The following is an 18464-nucleotide window of genomic DNA, read 5'->3' as shown; positions in this document are numbered from 1 at the left end:
GAGCGGTGTTTGGTTACGCAATGCGTTGCACTGCGGGCCCGCGAAAATGCTTCCGAACTTTTCAAGCATGCGCAATGACTACGTCTGATCGTGTGCGACGTAGTCGAAACTTGGGCTCGAAGTTGCTGGAACGAACTACTGTAAAAGCTTCTTATTCACGTTTTCACTATTCGCGGATTTAAAAATTGCGACCCAATTCTTATTTTAACTAAATAAAGAGAAGTAGTTTCAGTGTTAGATAGTCCATTTATCGAGGAAGGCTATAGGCTATATATTATCCCCGTACTCCTACGGGAACGAGAACCACGCGGGTGAAACCGCGTGGCGTGAACGTTTACATTTTATTATTCCACTAGAATAATAAAATGTAAACGATTAGTATATTATGTGACGTAGTACAGTGGAGGTTAGAATGCCACTGCTGAATAATATCAGTCTGAATTAAAAACTAAAAAAACTATTAAGAAAAAAATTGCAAAGTTCTTTTAACCGTTGTTTAAGACTGAAGAAAATAATTAACCAATAAGGACTAAAACTTCAATGTATTAATATTTTTTTCGTATATTTGTTTTTTATTAATAGATTTAGATTTTTTATAATCTCATTTATTTTGCAAATATCCAGACAATCTTTGCTTTTTATGTATAAAATAGTTATCATTGACCTTATTTACCCGAATGTATCATAAAAATCAATATATCTTGTCTAATATCTTGTAACTAGATGGCGCCGCGCGGTTTCACTCGCGTGGTTCAGGATATATCGTGGAATACAGAGATAATATATAGCCTATAGCCTTCCTCGATAAATGGTCTATCTAACACTGAAAGAATTTTTCAAATCGGACCAGTAGTTCCAGAGATTAGCGCGTTCAATCAAACAAACAAACAAACAAACTCTTCAGCTTTATTATATTAGTATAGATTTAAAGATGTTATTACAATCGTGCGCTGTAGCTAAGTGCTACGCTACGAAACTGTCTGTTTGAAACAGCTACGAGTAAGTGATGCAGCTCATTGATTAAAGATGCGTATGCAAGTAGGCGAATAGGCGATGCATTGCTATACTATCGCGCATCCATACATCCTTAGCTCGTCGCATCCTTTGTTCTGTTATGTATGAAAATTAAAACAATTTGAATAAATATTTCCATCATCAATATAGTAATTAAGCCTGTTTTATCGGATTACTACAATGCGAGGCCTCCCTTCTTATAGAAGAGGGGATATGAAGTTTGATTCGATATACTCAAGATGAATGTTTTACGATCACTATCAAATGTTAATGATAGGTAATGAGCTACTACTAATAAGTATCGACAGCATAACTTGCTCTTTGAGGCACGGGGCACCATTGTGACACCATTTACTTCCTCACTCAAGGCTTGAAATTTTCTTAGAAGTAAGAAAATCTCAGTATTTCACATCTGCTCGGTATTGCAGTAATCCGACCTTACATAGTCTAACCATAGGACTCATGAGGCATTTGTATATAATTAAATAAAATTAAATAACAAACATGTACCACCAGAAATCATACTCATAACATTGGTTTTTGACATAAATTCTTAGTTTAGCGATAGCCACTTTTTATATTATAGTTGGCGTGAACAATAACCACCCTGTTTAACGGATTAACTCAAAATGAGCTTCAAATTTCCTTCAATAAGCTAAAGGATTGCTTTTCACCGTAGTAATTTTAAGCTTATTTTGAGCCAGGAAATAGCAGGTATGGTCTGCCATGTCTTTATATTTTTTACTATATCGCCTTTTTTGTGTGACCAGTTATTCGATATTTGCTCTAACGCATCATCATCATTATCAGCCTTTTTCAACGACCCAATACAGTTTTATTGACTTGGGACGAAAGTGATGGGAGTGGTTCTACTCCGTCACCATTGGCTGAAAATATGTCCATTTCTCTTCACGAGATACGTCTTTTGCTATAGGCGTACACGCCTTCCTCTATATAGGAAAAAAAAATATGAAGCTTAGACCCACTAAGCTCCTCCAATGCATGTTTTCTTTCCATGTCCACTATCAAATGATAATGACCGGGTCCAAATACTGTATGTAGGTGCTCTCCAAAGCACAGGGCGTAACACCACCAATTTCCCAATTCCGGGAACCTTTAACGCATAATGTGCTCGAAATATCGCAACATGTTGGGATAAGCGTTTTCAAATGGAGCGATGAAACAGTATCTTCAATGCTAATGTTGCCCGTATGTATTGCACATTAATAAAACACGGTGTCTGTTGTCTGTTCCAGGTAGCAACCAAGCTCGACGATATTTATAAGACTGGAAAGCTAGCGCACGCAGAGTTGGACGAGCGTGCGCTGGACGCCTTAAAAGAATTTCCATCCGACGGTGCTTTAAGTGTTCTTGGACAATTTTTAGATTCAAATCTCGAGCATGTATCTAATAAAAGTGCTTATTTATGTGGAGTCATGAAGACCTATAGGTGAGTGTGTGATAAGTTTTGTTTTATTGTATTCATAAGTCGAATGTGCCGATTAGATTACACGGTCACTAATTTACGATCCTAAATACTGAGGAGCGTGATCACCTTGGCGACTCGTCTTTCGATAAACAATACTCCATCCAGTCCTATCGCTAGCCACTTGGACGGCCCTGCAAAAGGGCACTTGTTTTTTTAGAAATTAAATGTCACGTGTCTCAAACGGCGAAGGAAAAACATCGTGAGGAAACCTGCATACCACAGAATTTCTTAATTATCTGCGTGTGTGAAGTCCGCCAATCCGCATTGGGCCAGCCTGGTGGACTATTGGCCTAACCCCTGTCATTCTGAGAGGAGACTTGAGCTCAGCAGTGAGCCGAATATGGGTTGATGAATAAGGGTCCTAACGGAGTTATTGCCCTAAATATAATATCGTGTCTAATAGACCCTTAAGTTTTCAGGTTATTTAAGATTAAACATTTTAAACTTTGTATTATAATAAACTCGTCCAAATTATTGACGCATTATGAAGTGCACTTTGTAGATGTACATCATATCTTGATTTCCGTGTGGTTGGGCATTACCACCCTAAGATCTTAAATGAAAAAAAAAGTTAAAATTAAGGGTGTTGCCAACCAGAGCAGAGATGAAAGAGACACACAATTATCAAAGTCGTAAAGGGTCGCACGTTCTGCCGCTTGAAGTGATGCGACGTCAATGTGAATGTGACAGAAGGGTCTCTCACGAATGTAGTTATAAGCGTATCGACGTAGGTATTTACCGCGAAGCCTTGTAAAACGATGGGAAAGTTCCTTGCCGTATAAAACTAACTGGTACTTGGCGGGCACAGCGAATCGTGTCAAGTCTCGAGACTCGCTTTGTGGTGTTTCGCGGAGGGGCTTTTGTGTTGGCATTATTTTTACCGGCGCATCCGCTTTGTTTGTGAATTTACCGTACAATTCTGGACTGCACATCTTGAAGAGCACGGATGTGTTAACAGATGCTATATTATACTTTTATAAAAATTTTAATCCAACCGGCATTGTTAGTATAATAGACAGAATTCATACAAGTATGGAAGGTACGGGATTTATGGCTGGACCTCGTTTGAAAATATACGCTACAAGCATTGATGTTACAGAAAGGATGCGTTAGCTGTTGTATGATAATGTTTTCATAACAAGAGAGTGTTTCGAATTTGTCTATAACAGAAGAGACAGGGAGATATAGACAAAAATTGTAGACTCAAACAGTAAAGTTGTAAATCATTGTAAAGAAATTAGCGCCACTGAGTTGATTAATCATAAATGAATGAATACAAAATTATAGAGAAAATAATACAAATACATATACCTGTTTGTTATTTATTGCAATTGATTATAAAATTTACATAAAACTACGTCAAAATGTACGTATGCAGCATTTGTTCCCGACTCATACTTCGAATTGATTCCTCAACGAAATACAAGTAGCTACCTATATCTGCAAACTGAGGCGTTGTAAAGGTCACCATTGACGGTCAATTATTCTCACGTTTCTGAAAAGCAAACGGCAGTACCCACGCGGCATACTATACATATACTGTACGCAGTGATCAACACAGGATCAATTATAGTCGTGGGTGCTACGTGGTGAATAATTGACCGTTTGTGGCTAGCGTTAAATGATACAATGTAATTTCGTATTAATTTTGTTGTTTACAAAATACATTTCTTATTAACTTGGGTCGCTGACGGCTGAAGTGCCGCGCAAATACCTACCCAGATAGGTTTAGTAACAAATTCAGCGAATTATGACCACCATGGTGTGTAGAAGACTCATGGAGTTTAAAAACTTGGATTACACAGCTTTTTAAATCTCACCAAATAAAATGTTTCAAATGAAAAATTTAGCAAAACGATTTTCGTGATAATAAATAATGGATTTAAATGGATCTGTTGAAGAGTAGAATCAGCTTTTAGAAAACGCATTTTTTCTCCCCAATTTATGGGTATCTTGAAAACAAAAGTGAATGGAACATTTTTTATCGAGACGATAATTATAAACCTGAACTTCCGAGCAAATTAAATTGTTATTAAAGTCTCGAGCGTATTTCTGGTTAAAGTCCGACGGATGCGTCATTGCTTTGTCAGTATACAATGCAGTTATAGAATTAAAATTACAGTTTTCTGCAGTGGCATGCATAAGGTTGTTGATCAGGGTATGCACAAGTAAGACAATTTAACCAAACCGGGATGCATTGTACAAGCACTAACGAAATATTTGTTTGGGTATGCAGTGATTTAATGCTTGCATGAAGTGCACACCACTGGTTGTCTGCGTAGGTACAATTGTAAACAAAAATGTTAGACGCGTGCTGCGTGGTTGAAAATAAATGAAAATTTTGTACGCGATTGTAATATTGTTGTTATGGTTACTCGTGGCACCTCTAACTATCCCGCCAATTCACTAACTCTGACGTATTTAACTACCTAATTAAATTTTTATTAAATCGATAACAACATAATTTTTCGTATTCCTTATACCGCATTGTTAACAAAAATCACAATATCAATTGGGAAATCTATCTACTCCTTGATCCACGAAGGGTTGTCAGTTGGCACCGGATGACATTTTGATCAGTTATTAAATAAACAGTGAATACGAAATCACGTAACTTGAGAAATACTAACAATTAGCTAGTAGGTAAATTTTGCAAGGGGATCCAGTAACAAATATCAAAGTTAGTGAATTGGCCTGCAGGCGTCACTAATGTCCGAAAATGTGTTACTGTGGTAAGTTTTACCTGGAGAAATGTATACAATACAGTAAAAATTGTAGGTACTTATTTTCTTTTGTTAGCGTAAGCGGTAGCAACGATATCAATTATTGGATGATGGCCAAATACCCGATCGGTATCTGGGTCATCTTGAAAAATTGATTGGACACTTATCGCCCGTTCCGTGTTGCACTACAGCATGATCTTTATTAACGAGTGTTGCCACCCCGGGAGCGTGTGCAAATTGACTCACTGACTCAGCGCATTGTCTGAAAGAAAGAAAAGAAAAAACATCTATATTAATTATTTAATTATCCACGAAAAACTGTTAAATCCATACGACAACTTGACAAAACCCTATTTGGCACGTTTCATCTCGTAACCAGAGCATCCTCATTTAGTGTCGACCACAAATGCAAAGTTCATTTGAAAGTTTTGCCACAATCACTTGGTAAGGTAAGACCAAAACCAAGCAGTAGCAACATTAAAAGTTTCTGTTATTTTTTTCTGAAATTTTATTTACCTATAGAAAGCCACATTATTTGGGAATGTTATGTTTTCTACCCGTATTTTCAAGGGAATTACGCGGGTGAAACCGCGGGCCGTCGGCTTGTTTTGGCTAATTTGAAAGTAACTTACGGTTAGACTATCCAATACTTGGTGATACTCGTCCTAAATCTTAGAATATTTGCTTGCTAAGAGGGGCTACAGACCTTCAGTTTTAACTGTACAGTTTTATCTAATCGAAATTTCAATCAAAAGCATTAGAAGAACTACAGTTAAAACTGACGGACTATTACTCACGGACGATTTACTGAAACTGAACTGTTCAGGTAAACAGGTCAGAACACTGTAGCACAGGTTATGTAAGATAGTGGTTAATCGTAGGTTAATAATGTGGATCTTATGAGGGTGGCATGTTCAGTATTGAACAAGCCCTCTATAAATAAAGAAGAAATGGAAAAAAAATGTATTCAGTACGTACGCAAATGTATTCACTAAACAATTTTGCAACGTAAGATAAAAAGTAACCGGCAGTTGCCTCGCAATTTGAATGTGTGAAACAAAAACCGTTGCGACTACCAGTGGACACTTTAGCGTCGACTCACACCGCTCAAGATTAGATTACATGTGGTCATTATCCTCTGGCAGACGTGACGCACACTTGCAGCCGTGCAAACGAAGCAGGCCCGCGCAACAAAGAACCTCGTCTGCTATGACGCGACTGTAAAGAAATACGTATTATTACTCATTGCTTTAATTTTTTTATAATACCTAAAAGAAGGAAAATGTTACGACCGGCCTGTTCCGTACATTTGTATTTTTTTTTGCGGACAGTAGAAATTATTGTTTTTTTTTCTTCTGTGATCTATTGTTGGCGTTTTTTAGTATGCAAACGAGAAAAGTGTACGCGGTTATTTGGCAATTCAACAAATTGTTGGAAATATTAAGAGCTGTAGAGGATTTTATAGGAGATACCAAATAAGAAACACAAGTCGATGAAATATCTAGCAACATATTTTATTTGAAGAAAAAATTACATAGGTGTCAACGAGTATTTAGAGAACTACAAGTAAAACAATTGAACATACAATTGTGTTATCTGGTGCCGCAAACCACCAGACCATTTTAAGATTAAGAACTCAAGTAGAGGAGTATTTCTCGTATGGCACAAATAAACAACCAAAATAAAACTCGAAAATTTGCTCAATTTCAAACAATACAAGTGTCACTTGTTCAGCAATGTCTGAATAGTTACATTGTCGTGTTCCAGACAGAAAAGCAGAGCGGGGGTGCAAGGCGCGCCCGCCCTGACGACCACTGTCCAGGCCAAGGGGCCCGACGAGGACAAGATCAAACAGATCCTCGCGCGGACCGGGTACACGTTAGACGTCACCACAGGTACATATTCTATTTAAAAAAAAACATACATAGAACCTCCTCCTTTTCAGAAGACTGTTAAAATCGCTCTCCCCATATTCCTTTCCTGTCTCCTCAGTTTTCCTATTCAGATCTTTTGGATTGGAGACCAGCATAAGGTTGATGAATGATCTGCTTTTTACCCTATGGCAGGAAGGGTTATTACAACATTTCATTTTACTTTTTCTGGCTTTATAGGTTTTTCAAATTCTGAATAATCTGCTTGGAATCAATATTTGACAAATCTATCTTTGGCCACAATGCAATGATTTACGTTTTAACGAACACATTTTTTAATTTTATACATCGCGTTTTTGATGACTGGTCATTCTAGTAGCTTTATATGTTATTAACGAAGTCACATTTTTTTAATTTCATACATCGCACGTTTTTGATGACTGGTCATTCTAGTAGCTTTTTATGTTATCAACACTTTGAACATACTGATATATATCTTGCGCTAATGCAATAAACAAATTTTCTTCATTAAGCACCGTATCTATTTTATCTAAATGTATTGCGATATCAGAGTTAAAACTGTTATGCAATGGTCATACATATCGCAGTGTGCTAATTCCCTGGACTATCGGTTTTCGCATTCTAATATTTTGAGCCAGATATGAGCATAATTACAGGTTGACTTTTAAAAGTTGATGAGGTTAAAGTATAAAGTATCGTGTTTATTTCTGTCGTCAAGTCATCAGTGCTGTGTTGTGGTTAAGGGATGTGGTCGCCACTGAAGTTACTGCCATTATGAGGTTTGACGTCTAAGCCTCAGAACGGGCGAATGGAAGAAATGTTCTTAGCAAATTAGCCTATAATATGTTGTTTTAGTATTTGTAGTATATGTGAGATAACTGTAGATTATCTAATACGACCAACAAGATCTTTGGAATAGGTGGATGGTATACTATGGTTCCTAACTTGGGAGTAGCTATGCCTGAGGGGTGCTAAATTGAAACTGGTGATGAAATTAAGCCGAGTCGGTTCGTTTACAATATTATGTGGTTTATTTAAGACTTTCCTCCTAACTTTGGAATCTTACTTTGTTTTGCCAAAGCTTTTAGCTGAAGTAGATTTGGCAAAATTTAAAAGGTCAGGAGCTACCGATGTATCTACTACATCGGTGGTTCCTGACCTTTGTGATGTGTTACAGGTCAGCGCAAATACGGGGGTCCGCCGCCCGGTTGGGAGGGCGGTACGCCCGGCGCCGGCTGCGAGGTGTTCTGCGGCAAGATCCCCAAGGACATGTACGAGGACGAGCTCATCCCGCTGTTCGAGCGCTGCGGCAGCATCTGGGACCTGCGCCTCATGATGGACCCCATGACGGGCACCAACCGCGGCTACGCCTTCGTGACCTTCACGTCGCGCGACGCCACGCACCGCGCCGTGCAAGAGGTAACTGCGACCCCCCACGCGCGCGCGCAGACCCCCCACACGCGACCGCACCCAGCCTGAACTTATCGTTGTTCGACTTCTTCCAATACCGCGTGAACTTTACGCTATATTAGATGTGGATGTGACCTTTTTGGTAAAATGATTGTCTATTTCATACATCTCTATCCAGGTCTATTTATCAGTCGTCAGGGTACCGTTGAAGTTTGAAAGCATGGTAATTTTATTCAAAATAGTAGCAAAGATAAAAAAGCAAGTTGTGAAAGAAGTCACAGTTTACGTGAAAAACATGTAATCAACTCGAATGTGACATTATTATTGGTAGAGGAGATGGATTTCATACTGAGTCTTTAATTTTATATGTACTGTTAAAGTTTAAAAACATGGATTTTACATGCATAATATACGAAAGATAAAAATGCAAGTTTTGGAAATAATGCAAAATCTGTTACGGGCTATTAAGACTGCAAAATTAAGAACTTTTTGTTTAATTAGTAATTAACGAACGAATTAACGAGTGTGTATTAAAAAAGTAACCGTAATCAATAATTGAAATTTTCATGATGGAAAGTTTGGCTTAATTACGTACGTACATGCATTTTTTTCAAGCAATCCGACAAATAAGTTCAGGCTGTGGTAGATCACAATAATGGATGTTGTTACAATTATTTATTTAAGAGAGTGGTAAACGAAGCCTTTTAATGTCCACTGGCGATGACTAGTACCCTGCCATTTTTTATATTTTCTTCCCAAATGTCTTATTACTCATTTAAATCTGACACTCATAAAGTTACCACTTTCAATATCTTGACAATTCAACTCTAAAAGGTTGACTTGTTAAGCTTTTTAAACAAAGATCGGTGGCGACTTTTCTTTATTTTTTTTTCATTTCCTATTAGCTTCGCATTTATTTTCAATAATATCTATTACTACTTACGGCCCCGCTATTTCAAGTCCCGTTTATGCTGAGCTTTCGTCGATGTTGCGAAAAACTAGGCTTTATTCCCACACTATTCGATTTCTTTTTTATTCACCCATCGATTAGTTTAATTGTTAAATGTCTGTAATCTAACTGTACTATTCATTCATGTCATTCATCGTTACTTATTATTCGTTTTAATTTTTCAAAAGGAGTTAAGTCGCATACCAATATGTCGATCGCATATTGATTGGAAAATTTTTGATCCATCGAATGAGTTTTGAGACGATCCAAATTGCTTGGAACGGTCTAGCGGTTGCCACCAATCTTCAGTAAAAATGGATGTTATCAAGCACATCTGTGACGATACACATTTGTAGCACAAGTGTTATAGTAAAACACGACCAATCAATACTAAATAATTAATTGGTAACACCAAATTGTGTCTAAAATTTAATTTGAATATGTCCTATTTTTTTAATAATTGGTGAAACGATCGAAATAAACCAAATTCTAATTTGACATCTACTTTCCAGGTGACTCGCCGAATGTTTAAGTATAATCCCTCAAAAATAACTGAATCACAGCACGATAGCTGACCGCAATTTGGCGACTTCGCTCCTTGTACATTTGTCCGACTTGTCGGGTGGAATCATCAAGCCCACACAATGTTGAAGGTCGATAAATATCGCGAAATTATTGACCTATTCAGTTATTTTATTTGTGTGTAAACGCATCTTACAATTAAAATGATTTGCGATATTTATTGACTGATAATTGCAAAATTTAGTCCCCGAAATTAATTCCCTAAAATTGTACATAAGAAAACTATTGGACCAAAAATCAGTTTGCTCATCTTGAGATAATAATCAAAAAATAATTACACTATTTGAAATTTATCAAAGTAATGTAACTCTTTAAAGTATGTTGACACTAAATTTGTTATCAAAAATATGTCACAGAAATACGAGTATCTAGCTACAATATTATTTAGGTTTGATTGTTTTAGTGTTTCACGATAAAAGTTCAAGGCACTGTGTTTATTGTGTCCGTCCAGTTAGCTAAATGCATTTTTTGATAATAAATCGAGTGTCGAATGTCTGATTCGTGATGGTTCCACCCGCGGCCGAAGTCTCCAAACTGTGGCGTCACTTGCAAAACTACTGTGTTGCACTCTCTCGCCGGTACTTTTGCAAGGCGCAATCATTTGCCTGACGAATATATTAATAACTGTATTCACAGTCACACTTGGGAGATTTAGATTTAAGCTTCTATCATTTAGCATGACATTAATATCCCACTGCGATGAGCACGTCAGTGACGCGCTCGGAGCGAGCCGCGTCACTCGCGTGCGCATCCGTTTGATAATCACTGAAATGTCAATGTGCAATCATAACACCTGTAATCTGATCTAGCCTCGCTTGTCCTGAGATATCATCCCGTCTTTCTGTGCACCTCGTTCAATTTTAAGTTGCTTTCATTATTTTTTGTTACCACCTCACTTGTACTCGCTTGTTTTTATTTTCACTTCATCGAACGGTCCACTTACAGGGTTAACTTTCAATTGGCTTCAAAAGTTCTCCGGCTGAGAATGTAATATATCTCAGGCTCTCCTCTTTGCTCCGTACAACACTTTCGGCTTATCATCAGTACAGTTAACTCATCACGATTGGCTCTAACCGACATCATTCGCCGCTCGCGCGCCCGCGCCCGCCGCGCCCGCCGCGGAGCGCTCGGCCGACCGATTCCGATTCCGAATCGAAACCGACTTTTCAAAATTTTTCCCTTATTATTTTTCCCACAGCTCGATAATCACGAAATAAAACCAGGGAAGACTCTGAGAATTAAGATTAGCGTACCGAATCTGCGACTTTTCGTCGGCAACATTCCCAAGTCTAAAGGCAAAGAGGAGATACTGGAAGAGTTTGGTAAATTAACAGGTAAAGTTGAAACCGAATGACTTGTTACGAGTTGATAGTTTGGGTTGTGCTGGGCTTGGGTGGGGGTGGTGTGGACCGCGGGGACCCGCTTGCTCCCGCTTTCCTGCAATGACCGCAATCCGCCTCTCCAGTCATGCCCGCGCGGCCGCGCGGCCGCCCGGGCCGGGCCATTGGCTATTCTCCCAAGAATTGTTCTTGCAGCTGAATGATTATGAAATTCGAAAGGGGAAAAAGATTGGCGTTACGGTTTCCTTTAACAATCATCGTTTATTCGTGGGGAATATCCCTAAGAATCGAGATCGGGACGATTTGTTTGAGGAGCTTACTAGGCACGCACGTAAGTCCTTGTCGAATTCATAATAAATGCTATTCAGTGGGCGCGCGCGGCCCGGCGCGAGGCCACCGGCGCCCGGCGCGAGGCCCCCGGGCGCACGGCGCGAGCCCCCGCAGGCCCGCGCCGCCCGGCGAGGCCCGGCTCGCGCCGCGCCGCGCGCGCAGTAGATTGCAAATGAAGTGTTAACCTGACGATTGGCCTCCGCCTCGAGAATGCTCACTGGTAATGACTGGAGAATCTTGCTGTTGTTCTCTAGACTTCTTCAGTACCGTATATGTTCTCCTGGAATATCGTTTGATTTGCTTCATATTTTGTAGCGTTGAGATTCAATTGTAAGCGAGGGTTGGAGGGAGCTTTGTATGATCGATTCCGCACCCGTTACCCTTCTAGGCATTTTATTGTAGTTGTATGATTGCAGCCGGACTCGTAGAAGTTATTATATATAGTTCGCCCGATGACAAGAAGAAAAATAGAGGATTTTGTTTTTTGGAATACGAGTCTCACAAAGCGGCGTCCTTAGCTAAACGCAGACTGGGAACTGGTAGAATAAAGGTTGGTATGTTACCGTTTGTACGTTCCTGTGATGTGTGATCGACTTGAAGTTTATAAGACGCCATGTATTGAATTGTATAACAGGACGACTTTGTGCAGGTATGGGGCTGTGATATAATAGTGGACTGGGCCGACCCGCAAGAGGAACCCGACGAGCAAACTATGAGTAAAGTGAGTACTTACGCATTAAGTGCAATAATTTAATGTATATTTTTGTTCTAACCTTATTCCCTTCGACATTTCCCCAAAAATTGCTTGCATTCACACATATTTTTGAGGAAATGTAAACAATTGACAATGAGTATTTTAGACGAGTTAAGTGGTCTACTTACACGTAGAATGCAGAAATTGTTTACCGACGAACTAAACAAACACAGAATCCTTCGTCAATTGGAGTAACATATTTTATAAAGAGAAGAAAAATCTCTTGTGCTTATTACCATCTTTTGACTGCCAAAGCTTTTCTCCAATTTACCGATTGGGAAGAAGGATCGAGAACGTCCCAATTATACTTTTATAGTGTGTCACGGTCTTTTTTCCAAATAATGAATCCATGATTTACTTAAAACCATGGAGAGTAGAGGTAAAGAGAAGTGTATTTAATGGGCTTAAAGACGACATCCTCTCCAGGACATTGGTTTTTTGTAGACGACTCCCTTCGACTCGCTTGATTTCGTCATTCCACCTAATGGGAGGTCTACAAACATCGCTCACAAATTACTGTATAGAAAATTGTTCTCGCGTTTTATTAAAATTCTACGTAGTACAGCATTTTACATGTTAATGCCCTTTTTAAAAACAGGTTATTCTCCTAACCTCTGCTCTCTCATACTTAGGATATCCTCAAATTGGCAGATTGAGAGTGTTGTGTTGCAACAGGTGAAGGTGTTATATGTTCGAAACCTGACTCACGACATCACAGAGGAGGCGCTGAAGGCGGCCTTCGAACACTACGGCGCCGTTGAACGAGTTAAGAAGATTAAGGATTACGCTTTCGTCCATTTTGAAGACCGAGACTGTGCAGTAAAGGTTCGTAAACAATGATTCTTAGATTAACGTACGTACGTATCATACACGCCAAGCGATTTTGCGTTCCGGTGCGATGTTTAGAAACCGAAAGGGGTGTGAATTTTCACCATGATCCTAATAAGTTAGCCCGCTTCCATCTTAGATTGCATCATCACTTACCATCTAATCAAGGGCTAACTTGTAAAGAATAAAAAAACAACCATTTATTAATTTCAATTGTATATAATGTTGCCTATTATCAAGTACTTTCTAAATAGTATTTAGAACGAAAATATAGTTTTTTCTCGTGTAATTTAATTCTGCCAAAATGAACGAAATCTAAGAATTCGCATGTTTTTCTGAAAATTGAGATGAAATATGGTCTAATTGTTTTCATTTTATATATTTGCTGTTTTGTGGTATTGTAGGCGATGCAAGAAATCGACGGCAAGGATATGGGAGGCGCTCGACTGGAGGTGTCGCTGGCGAAACCACCGTCGGACAAGAAGAAGAAGGAGGAGATACTGCGGGCGCGCGAGCGCCGCATGACGCAGATGATATACGGGCGCGGCGGGTGCGTTCACTACTTCTACTTACTTCTTTTTAGTACTAGAATTAACCAAATTCTTTTAACTTCTTATTTCTAAGAGACCTCATCCACGTGAAATTTAGTATTTCAAGAATTCCGCGGGAACCGTGGATTTTTCAGTAATAAAAAGTAGCCTTTATGTTTCTCTATAACCTCTATCTCCCATTAAAATCCGTTCAACTGTTCCAAAAGTTAGCCTGTACAAACCGAAAGGCAGACGGACGGACGGACAAGAATAAAAAATAAAGCTTGATTATGTTTTAGTATCGTGTAGATAGCATAAGTACTTGAAAAACAGTAATTTTAGGTTAGGTCAAATAATTCTTTCACTGGATATTAAAATCAGTATCCGGTCCGGTCCGCCATGTGTGATAATTTTGCCGCCATATTGGATTTGGAATGACGTCACATAGGGGTTGACGTCTAAACTAAACGTATATTTATGGATTATTTCGGTCAATCGGTTAGGGATAACTGTTTTAAACTGTGTAGCTTATCATTATTTTACATTCATGCTGTAAGGTCGATACGTTTGTAAAAATAGCACGTAGGAAGGATAGGCGATTATAGCCAACTATGATTTAAATTTTATTATAGCCTGACCAGAAATATGAAAATCCTCAATTGGGGGCGCCACAAATAGTTTTTAGCAATCTGTTCTTATGATGTTATTAGAAGAAAATATTTCTTTTGTTTCCGCAACATTGTGAGGATTTTTATTCTTCTGGTCAGACAATACAATTTAGTTACTTAGGGTGAAGTAGATTTAGATAATAATATTTAAATACTTAATGATGAGATGGTAAACAAAAGGAATAGTTTAATGCGCGTTATGAAATACTGACTTATTCTATTAAAAGTTATAATTTTGCTACCCCTCGGGAACAGCAGCTTCACCTGGAAACATGTTATACCCCTGGAGAAATGATTGCAAAAATTTCATTATGATCGAATGAGTAATTACTCACATTCGCATTCAATAAATTGGGATTTTGATTCACTTACAGAGTCTTTGAATTGTATTTTCTGAAAACGAGTATTATTTGATAAAGAGAAATGTATATTAATTCGTTGAACAATAACAGGATTATAGGATGATAGTATAGTATAGTAGTAGTAGCTTATAGTAATAATAATAATCGGGGCTAAATGTATATTTTGCGATAAAGCTGCCTTTGCGCGGCGGCGCGTTTATAGTGTAGTGTAGTGGCGCTGGGTAACGTGTCGCTGTGTAATGTCAGATTTGATTGGTGCAGCTGCTCGCCGGTGCACGGCGCGATGCGCGGCCGCACGCCGCAGCCGCAGCCGCGTCCGCCGCAGGCGCGCGGCGACTACGGTCAGTATGACGTCACCGCACGCACACACACACACACACACACCCACACGAGTACACACACTGATGGAGTTGACGCTTATAACGATGATTTTTGATTTGTTTTAGTTCAATATATTGAATTTCTATATTATTTTTTCCTAAACTACAAGTACTTTCTATAATTATTGTGTAATCCAGAAATAAATCGGAATCGCTGGAATCAATATAAAATCTATATTGGGTGTAGTTAATTTTTATGGAGTATTGGGCATTTAACATAATGCCGTGGCTTTAAGATTGCAATCAGTAGCTATATTTGTTGAAATAAAAAATTAGGTTCACTCAGTTTAGAATACAATACAATCCATGCACATGGAAGGATTATCTAACGTTATACCTAATATGTATTTAGTTAAAAAGCCCATCAATATGGCATTAAGGATATGGATTATGCCCAAATAGTTACACTATTCTAACTATGCACAAAACTGTAAAGTCAATGTGAGTTTCCCGAATACAAGCGACAGATTATTTTCTAGCTATAGTTTTGTTATAGACAATAAGCTTATCGTCATTATGGCAATAAGATTGTTGCCTAGATCGAAACTATTTCTATCGCATTTGAGAAACTCTTTGTGTAACTTAGCAATAGCCCATAGATAAAATGGATGATGGCTAATAAGGCTCGTGGATTCGTTTCTGATTTAAAAATTCCAATGTGAATTTCGGTAACAAGTATGGGGTTTAGTTAGTATGTGACAGTTTGCTACAATTATTATCGTTACACGTGTGACCTCTGTAATCGTGTCTACATGTTATTGTAACGCGTACGCACGTAAGCACAGAGTTGCGTGCGCGTGCGCCGATGCTGTTGGATGGATTTTTATCTGATTATCATCTTGTATATATTGTGATACTTTTGACTAGACATTAAAAAAAATGTGTAGAATAAAGGTTTTGAGTTTGTACGTACTCGTATTCTTTTAGAATTAGATTAAATTGGATGAACTTTTAATAAAACTAATAGTAGCAAAAACAAAAATTCTTGTAGGAAGAAAAATTCTCATCTAAAGATTTAATTTAAAGCGTTTTACAATTCCTTGGGTAATTTTCAGAGGAATCATGCTAATGAATTCTTTATCTGTTTAATACTAAAGGACGATTCATTGATTTTGTTTCAAATATTTCGTGTAGATGCAATGATTTTTAAGGCAAAAGCCAAATAAAATTAAGATAAATCGTCAGGTATACCCACATTTTCGCTAAATAAAAATATTTGGCTATACTTAAACCATAAGCGTTTCGAGACAATAATGTTAAAACTGAACTGTTGATTTTTTCGCGTTATTTGAATAACCGTAAGAGTGACGCCTCATTAGTGCGTTGCGTTGCATTTTCGCAACGGATCAATGCATTGTGCGCAACACTAGCGTTGCGTTGACTGACGAGGTACCAGCGCAAGAGGACGCACGCACCCAGTCAGTCTCAATGCAAAGAAAACAAATGAGCATCGTCCTTTGCCCATTAAAACATCGCCTGCAACGAGACAATGCTTTAATATACTCTAAAAATATAAAATATCTCTCTCATCACGAATTATCGAAAACTGCTTGACGTACAAATATGACATTTGGCTGGGAGGTAGTCTATAGTTAGTAGGGAATTTTGCGACAGGGCCAGATTAAAAATGTCTAAGGGTGGACGGAGTCGCGGGCGTCCGCTAGTTTAATCGACGTTTTGACGACGCAACGCACTAATGGGGCATTGCTCTTATTTGGCCATATGAGGTTTGAACAGATGTTTGTCCGAATTCCCATCTGGTGTTACGTCACGTTTTCGCTCACAGAAGGCGGAAAGTCCACCTGCGGACGCGTTCACACCTGCGTCCTTGCGCGACTTAACCCTCACTTAACCCTAACCCCTCTACAAACACCTATTCAAACGCCAAAACTCGAATCTCATTGTGTTGGGACGTCGTAATTTCTATTCACCAGAGATCACTATTCATTGTGCAATTTAGTTTTGACACGTTTACTGACACGTCACTGGCGTGTCAAAAAGTTTGCTAATGACGATTTTTCTAATAGTGTCATCTATTCAGGGAAGTCTATTGTGATGGTAAGATGGCAGACAAACGCATTTATCTATATTTATACTTCTAGATTTAGGTACTCGTAGGTACTCGTAGGTACTTGGTACTAAAATTACAAAGAGGTTAAGTTAGTGAGGTTGAAAGGGGTAATCTCTGGATCTATTCGACCTATTTTGAAAATTCTCATACCAATAGAAAGCTACGTTATTTTTGTGTCAGCTGCATTTTATTTCCGTATTCGCATGGTAACGGGAACTACACGGGTGAAACCGCGGGACTTTTGTTGTATAAACTGAATATTTGTTTTGCATTTGCATTTGCATAACCGAGCTCAGCTATAGTAGCGAAAATATTTTAGCGGATGGTTAGGGTTATGGATTGTAATCAAGAAAAGTAAATTCAAGTAAAAGTAAATACGTACTGAAATTACGTTTCATGTGTTACTAGAGATGCGCCTAGTAAAAGCATCTGAAGTAGAAGAAAAGACGACATGTGACAATAAGACTCAATAAGAAACACGTCTGTGCATCTTTTTAGATCCTTGTTGTGTGTTTACTGTTGCAATACGAAATCTAAAGCATCAATAAATACTTGAACTTAATTTAAAATCACGTTTTAATAATCTGTATAAAAATCAATCCAAGCAGCCTTCTTAGCAATTTAGAAGAATTGTGAGGAGAAACTACAGTACTTGCTAGTGAGATTGTTCTCCGACGAATGGCACAGTCTCTTCACAAAGTCTCCCCGAGGGGCAGCTGATACATACACATCACACATGTACACGGTGTGGACTCCATGCACACGCAGTCTTGCTACTGATCCCTTACTAACAAACTTGGATGCGAAAATACGCTGAGTGCGTTATTGGTATTGAAGAAGTGTATTTGTAAGTGATGATAATTCAGTGTGTTTCTAAATTTGAGTTAAGACTCTTGGTCTGCACGACTCTTGGTCTTGGTATATACGAAAATATTGCAAGATCAATATTGAATGGCCATATTTTCGTAGATACTACATGGGCGTTTCGCTTAGATGGAGGAAACAGGGATATGAGCAAAGGACATGACGTGATTAATAATGTTGTCATGTCCACAAAACGTGGCAAATGTTCTGAATGTCAAACAAGAATTAGGATCTGAAAAATCTGAAAGGGTCGGTTTCATTGATTAAAATTAATACGC

The 18464-nt window shown here is 38.4% G+C and overlaps 1 protein-coding gene across 9 annotated transcripts in view; it reads left to right on the top strand.

Annotated features, from left to right (window-relative positions):
- The window catches only part of LOC112051523 (heterogeneous nuclear ribonucleoprotein R), a 36028-nt gene that overhangs the window by 10307 nt on the left and 7257 nt on the right, over nucleotides 1-18464 (top strand). For 4 of the 9 annotated variants that reach the window (XM_052884095.1, XM_052884094.1, XM_024090208.2 and 1 more), the window contains 9 exons: nucleotides 2271-2464; nucleotides 6994-7121; nucleotides 8296-8537; nucleotides 11258-11393; nucleotides 12146-12279; nucleotides 12364-12450; nucleotides 13159-13308; nucleotides 13716-13861; nucleotides 15118-15212. In XM_052884095.1, the coding sequence (XP_052740055.1) occupies nucleotides 2271-2464; nucleotides 6994-7121; nucleotides 8296-8537; nucleotides 11258-11393; nucleotides 12146-12279; nucleotides 12364-12450; nucleotides 13159-13308; nucleotides 13716-13861; nucleotides 15118-15212 (1312 nt within the window). Of the gene's footprint in view, nucleotides 1-2270; nucleotides 2465-6993; nucleotides 7122-8295; nucleotides 8538-11257; nucleotides 11394-11594; nucleotides 11731-12145; nucleotides 12280-12363; nucleotides 12451-13158; nucleotides 13309-13715; nucleotides 13862-15117; nucleotides 15213-18464 lie in introns of all 9 variants that reach the window. The other 5 variants (XM_052884098.1, XM_052884099.1, XM_052884093.1 and 2 more) reach the window with 4 other exon arrangements.

Source organism: Bicyclus anynana, chromosome 10 (genome assembly GCF_947172395.1).
Source record: "Bicyclus anynana chromosome 10, ilBicAnyn1.1, whole genome shotgun sequence".
Taxonomy (NCBI): domain Eukaryota; kingdom Metazoa; phylum Arthropoda; class Insecta; order Lepidoptera; family Nymphalidae; genus Bicyclus; species Bicyclus anynana.
The sequence above is the reverse complement of the archived record's forward strand: the minus strand, read 5'-3'. Positions and strand labels throughout refer to the sequence as shown.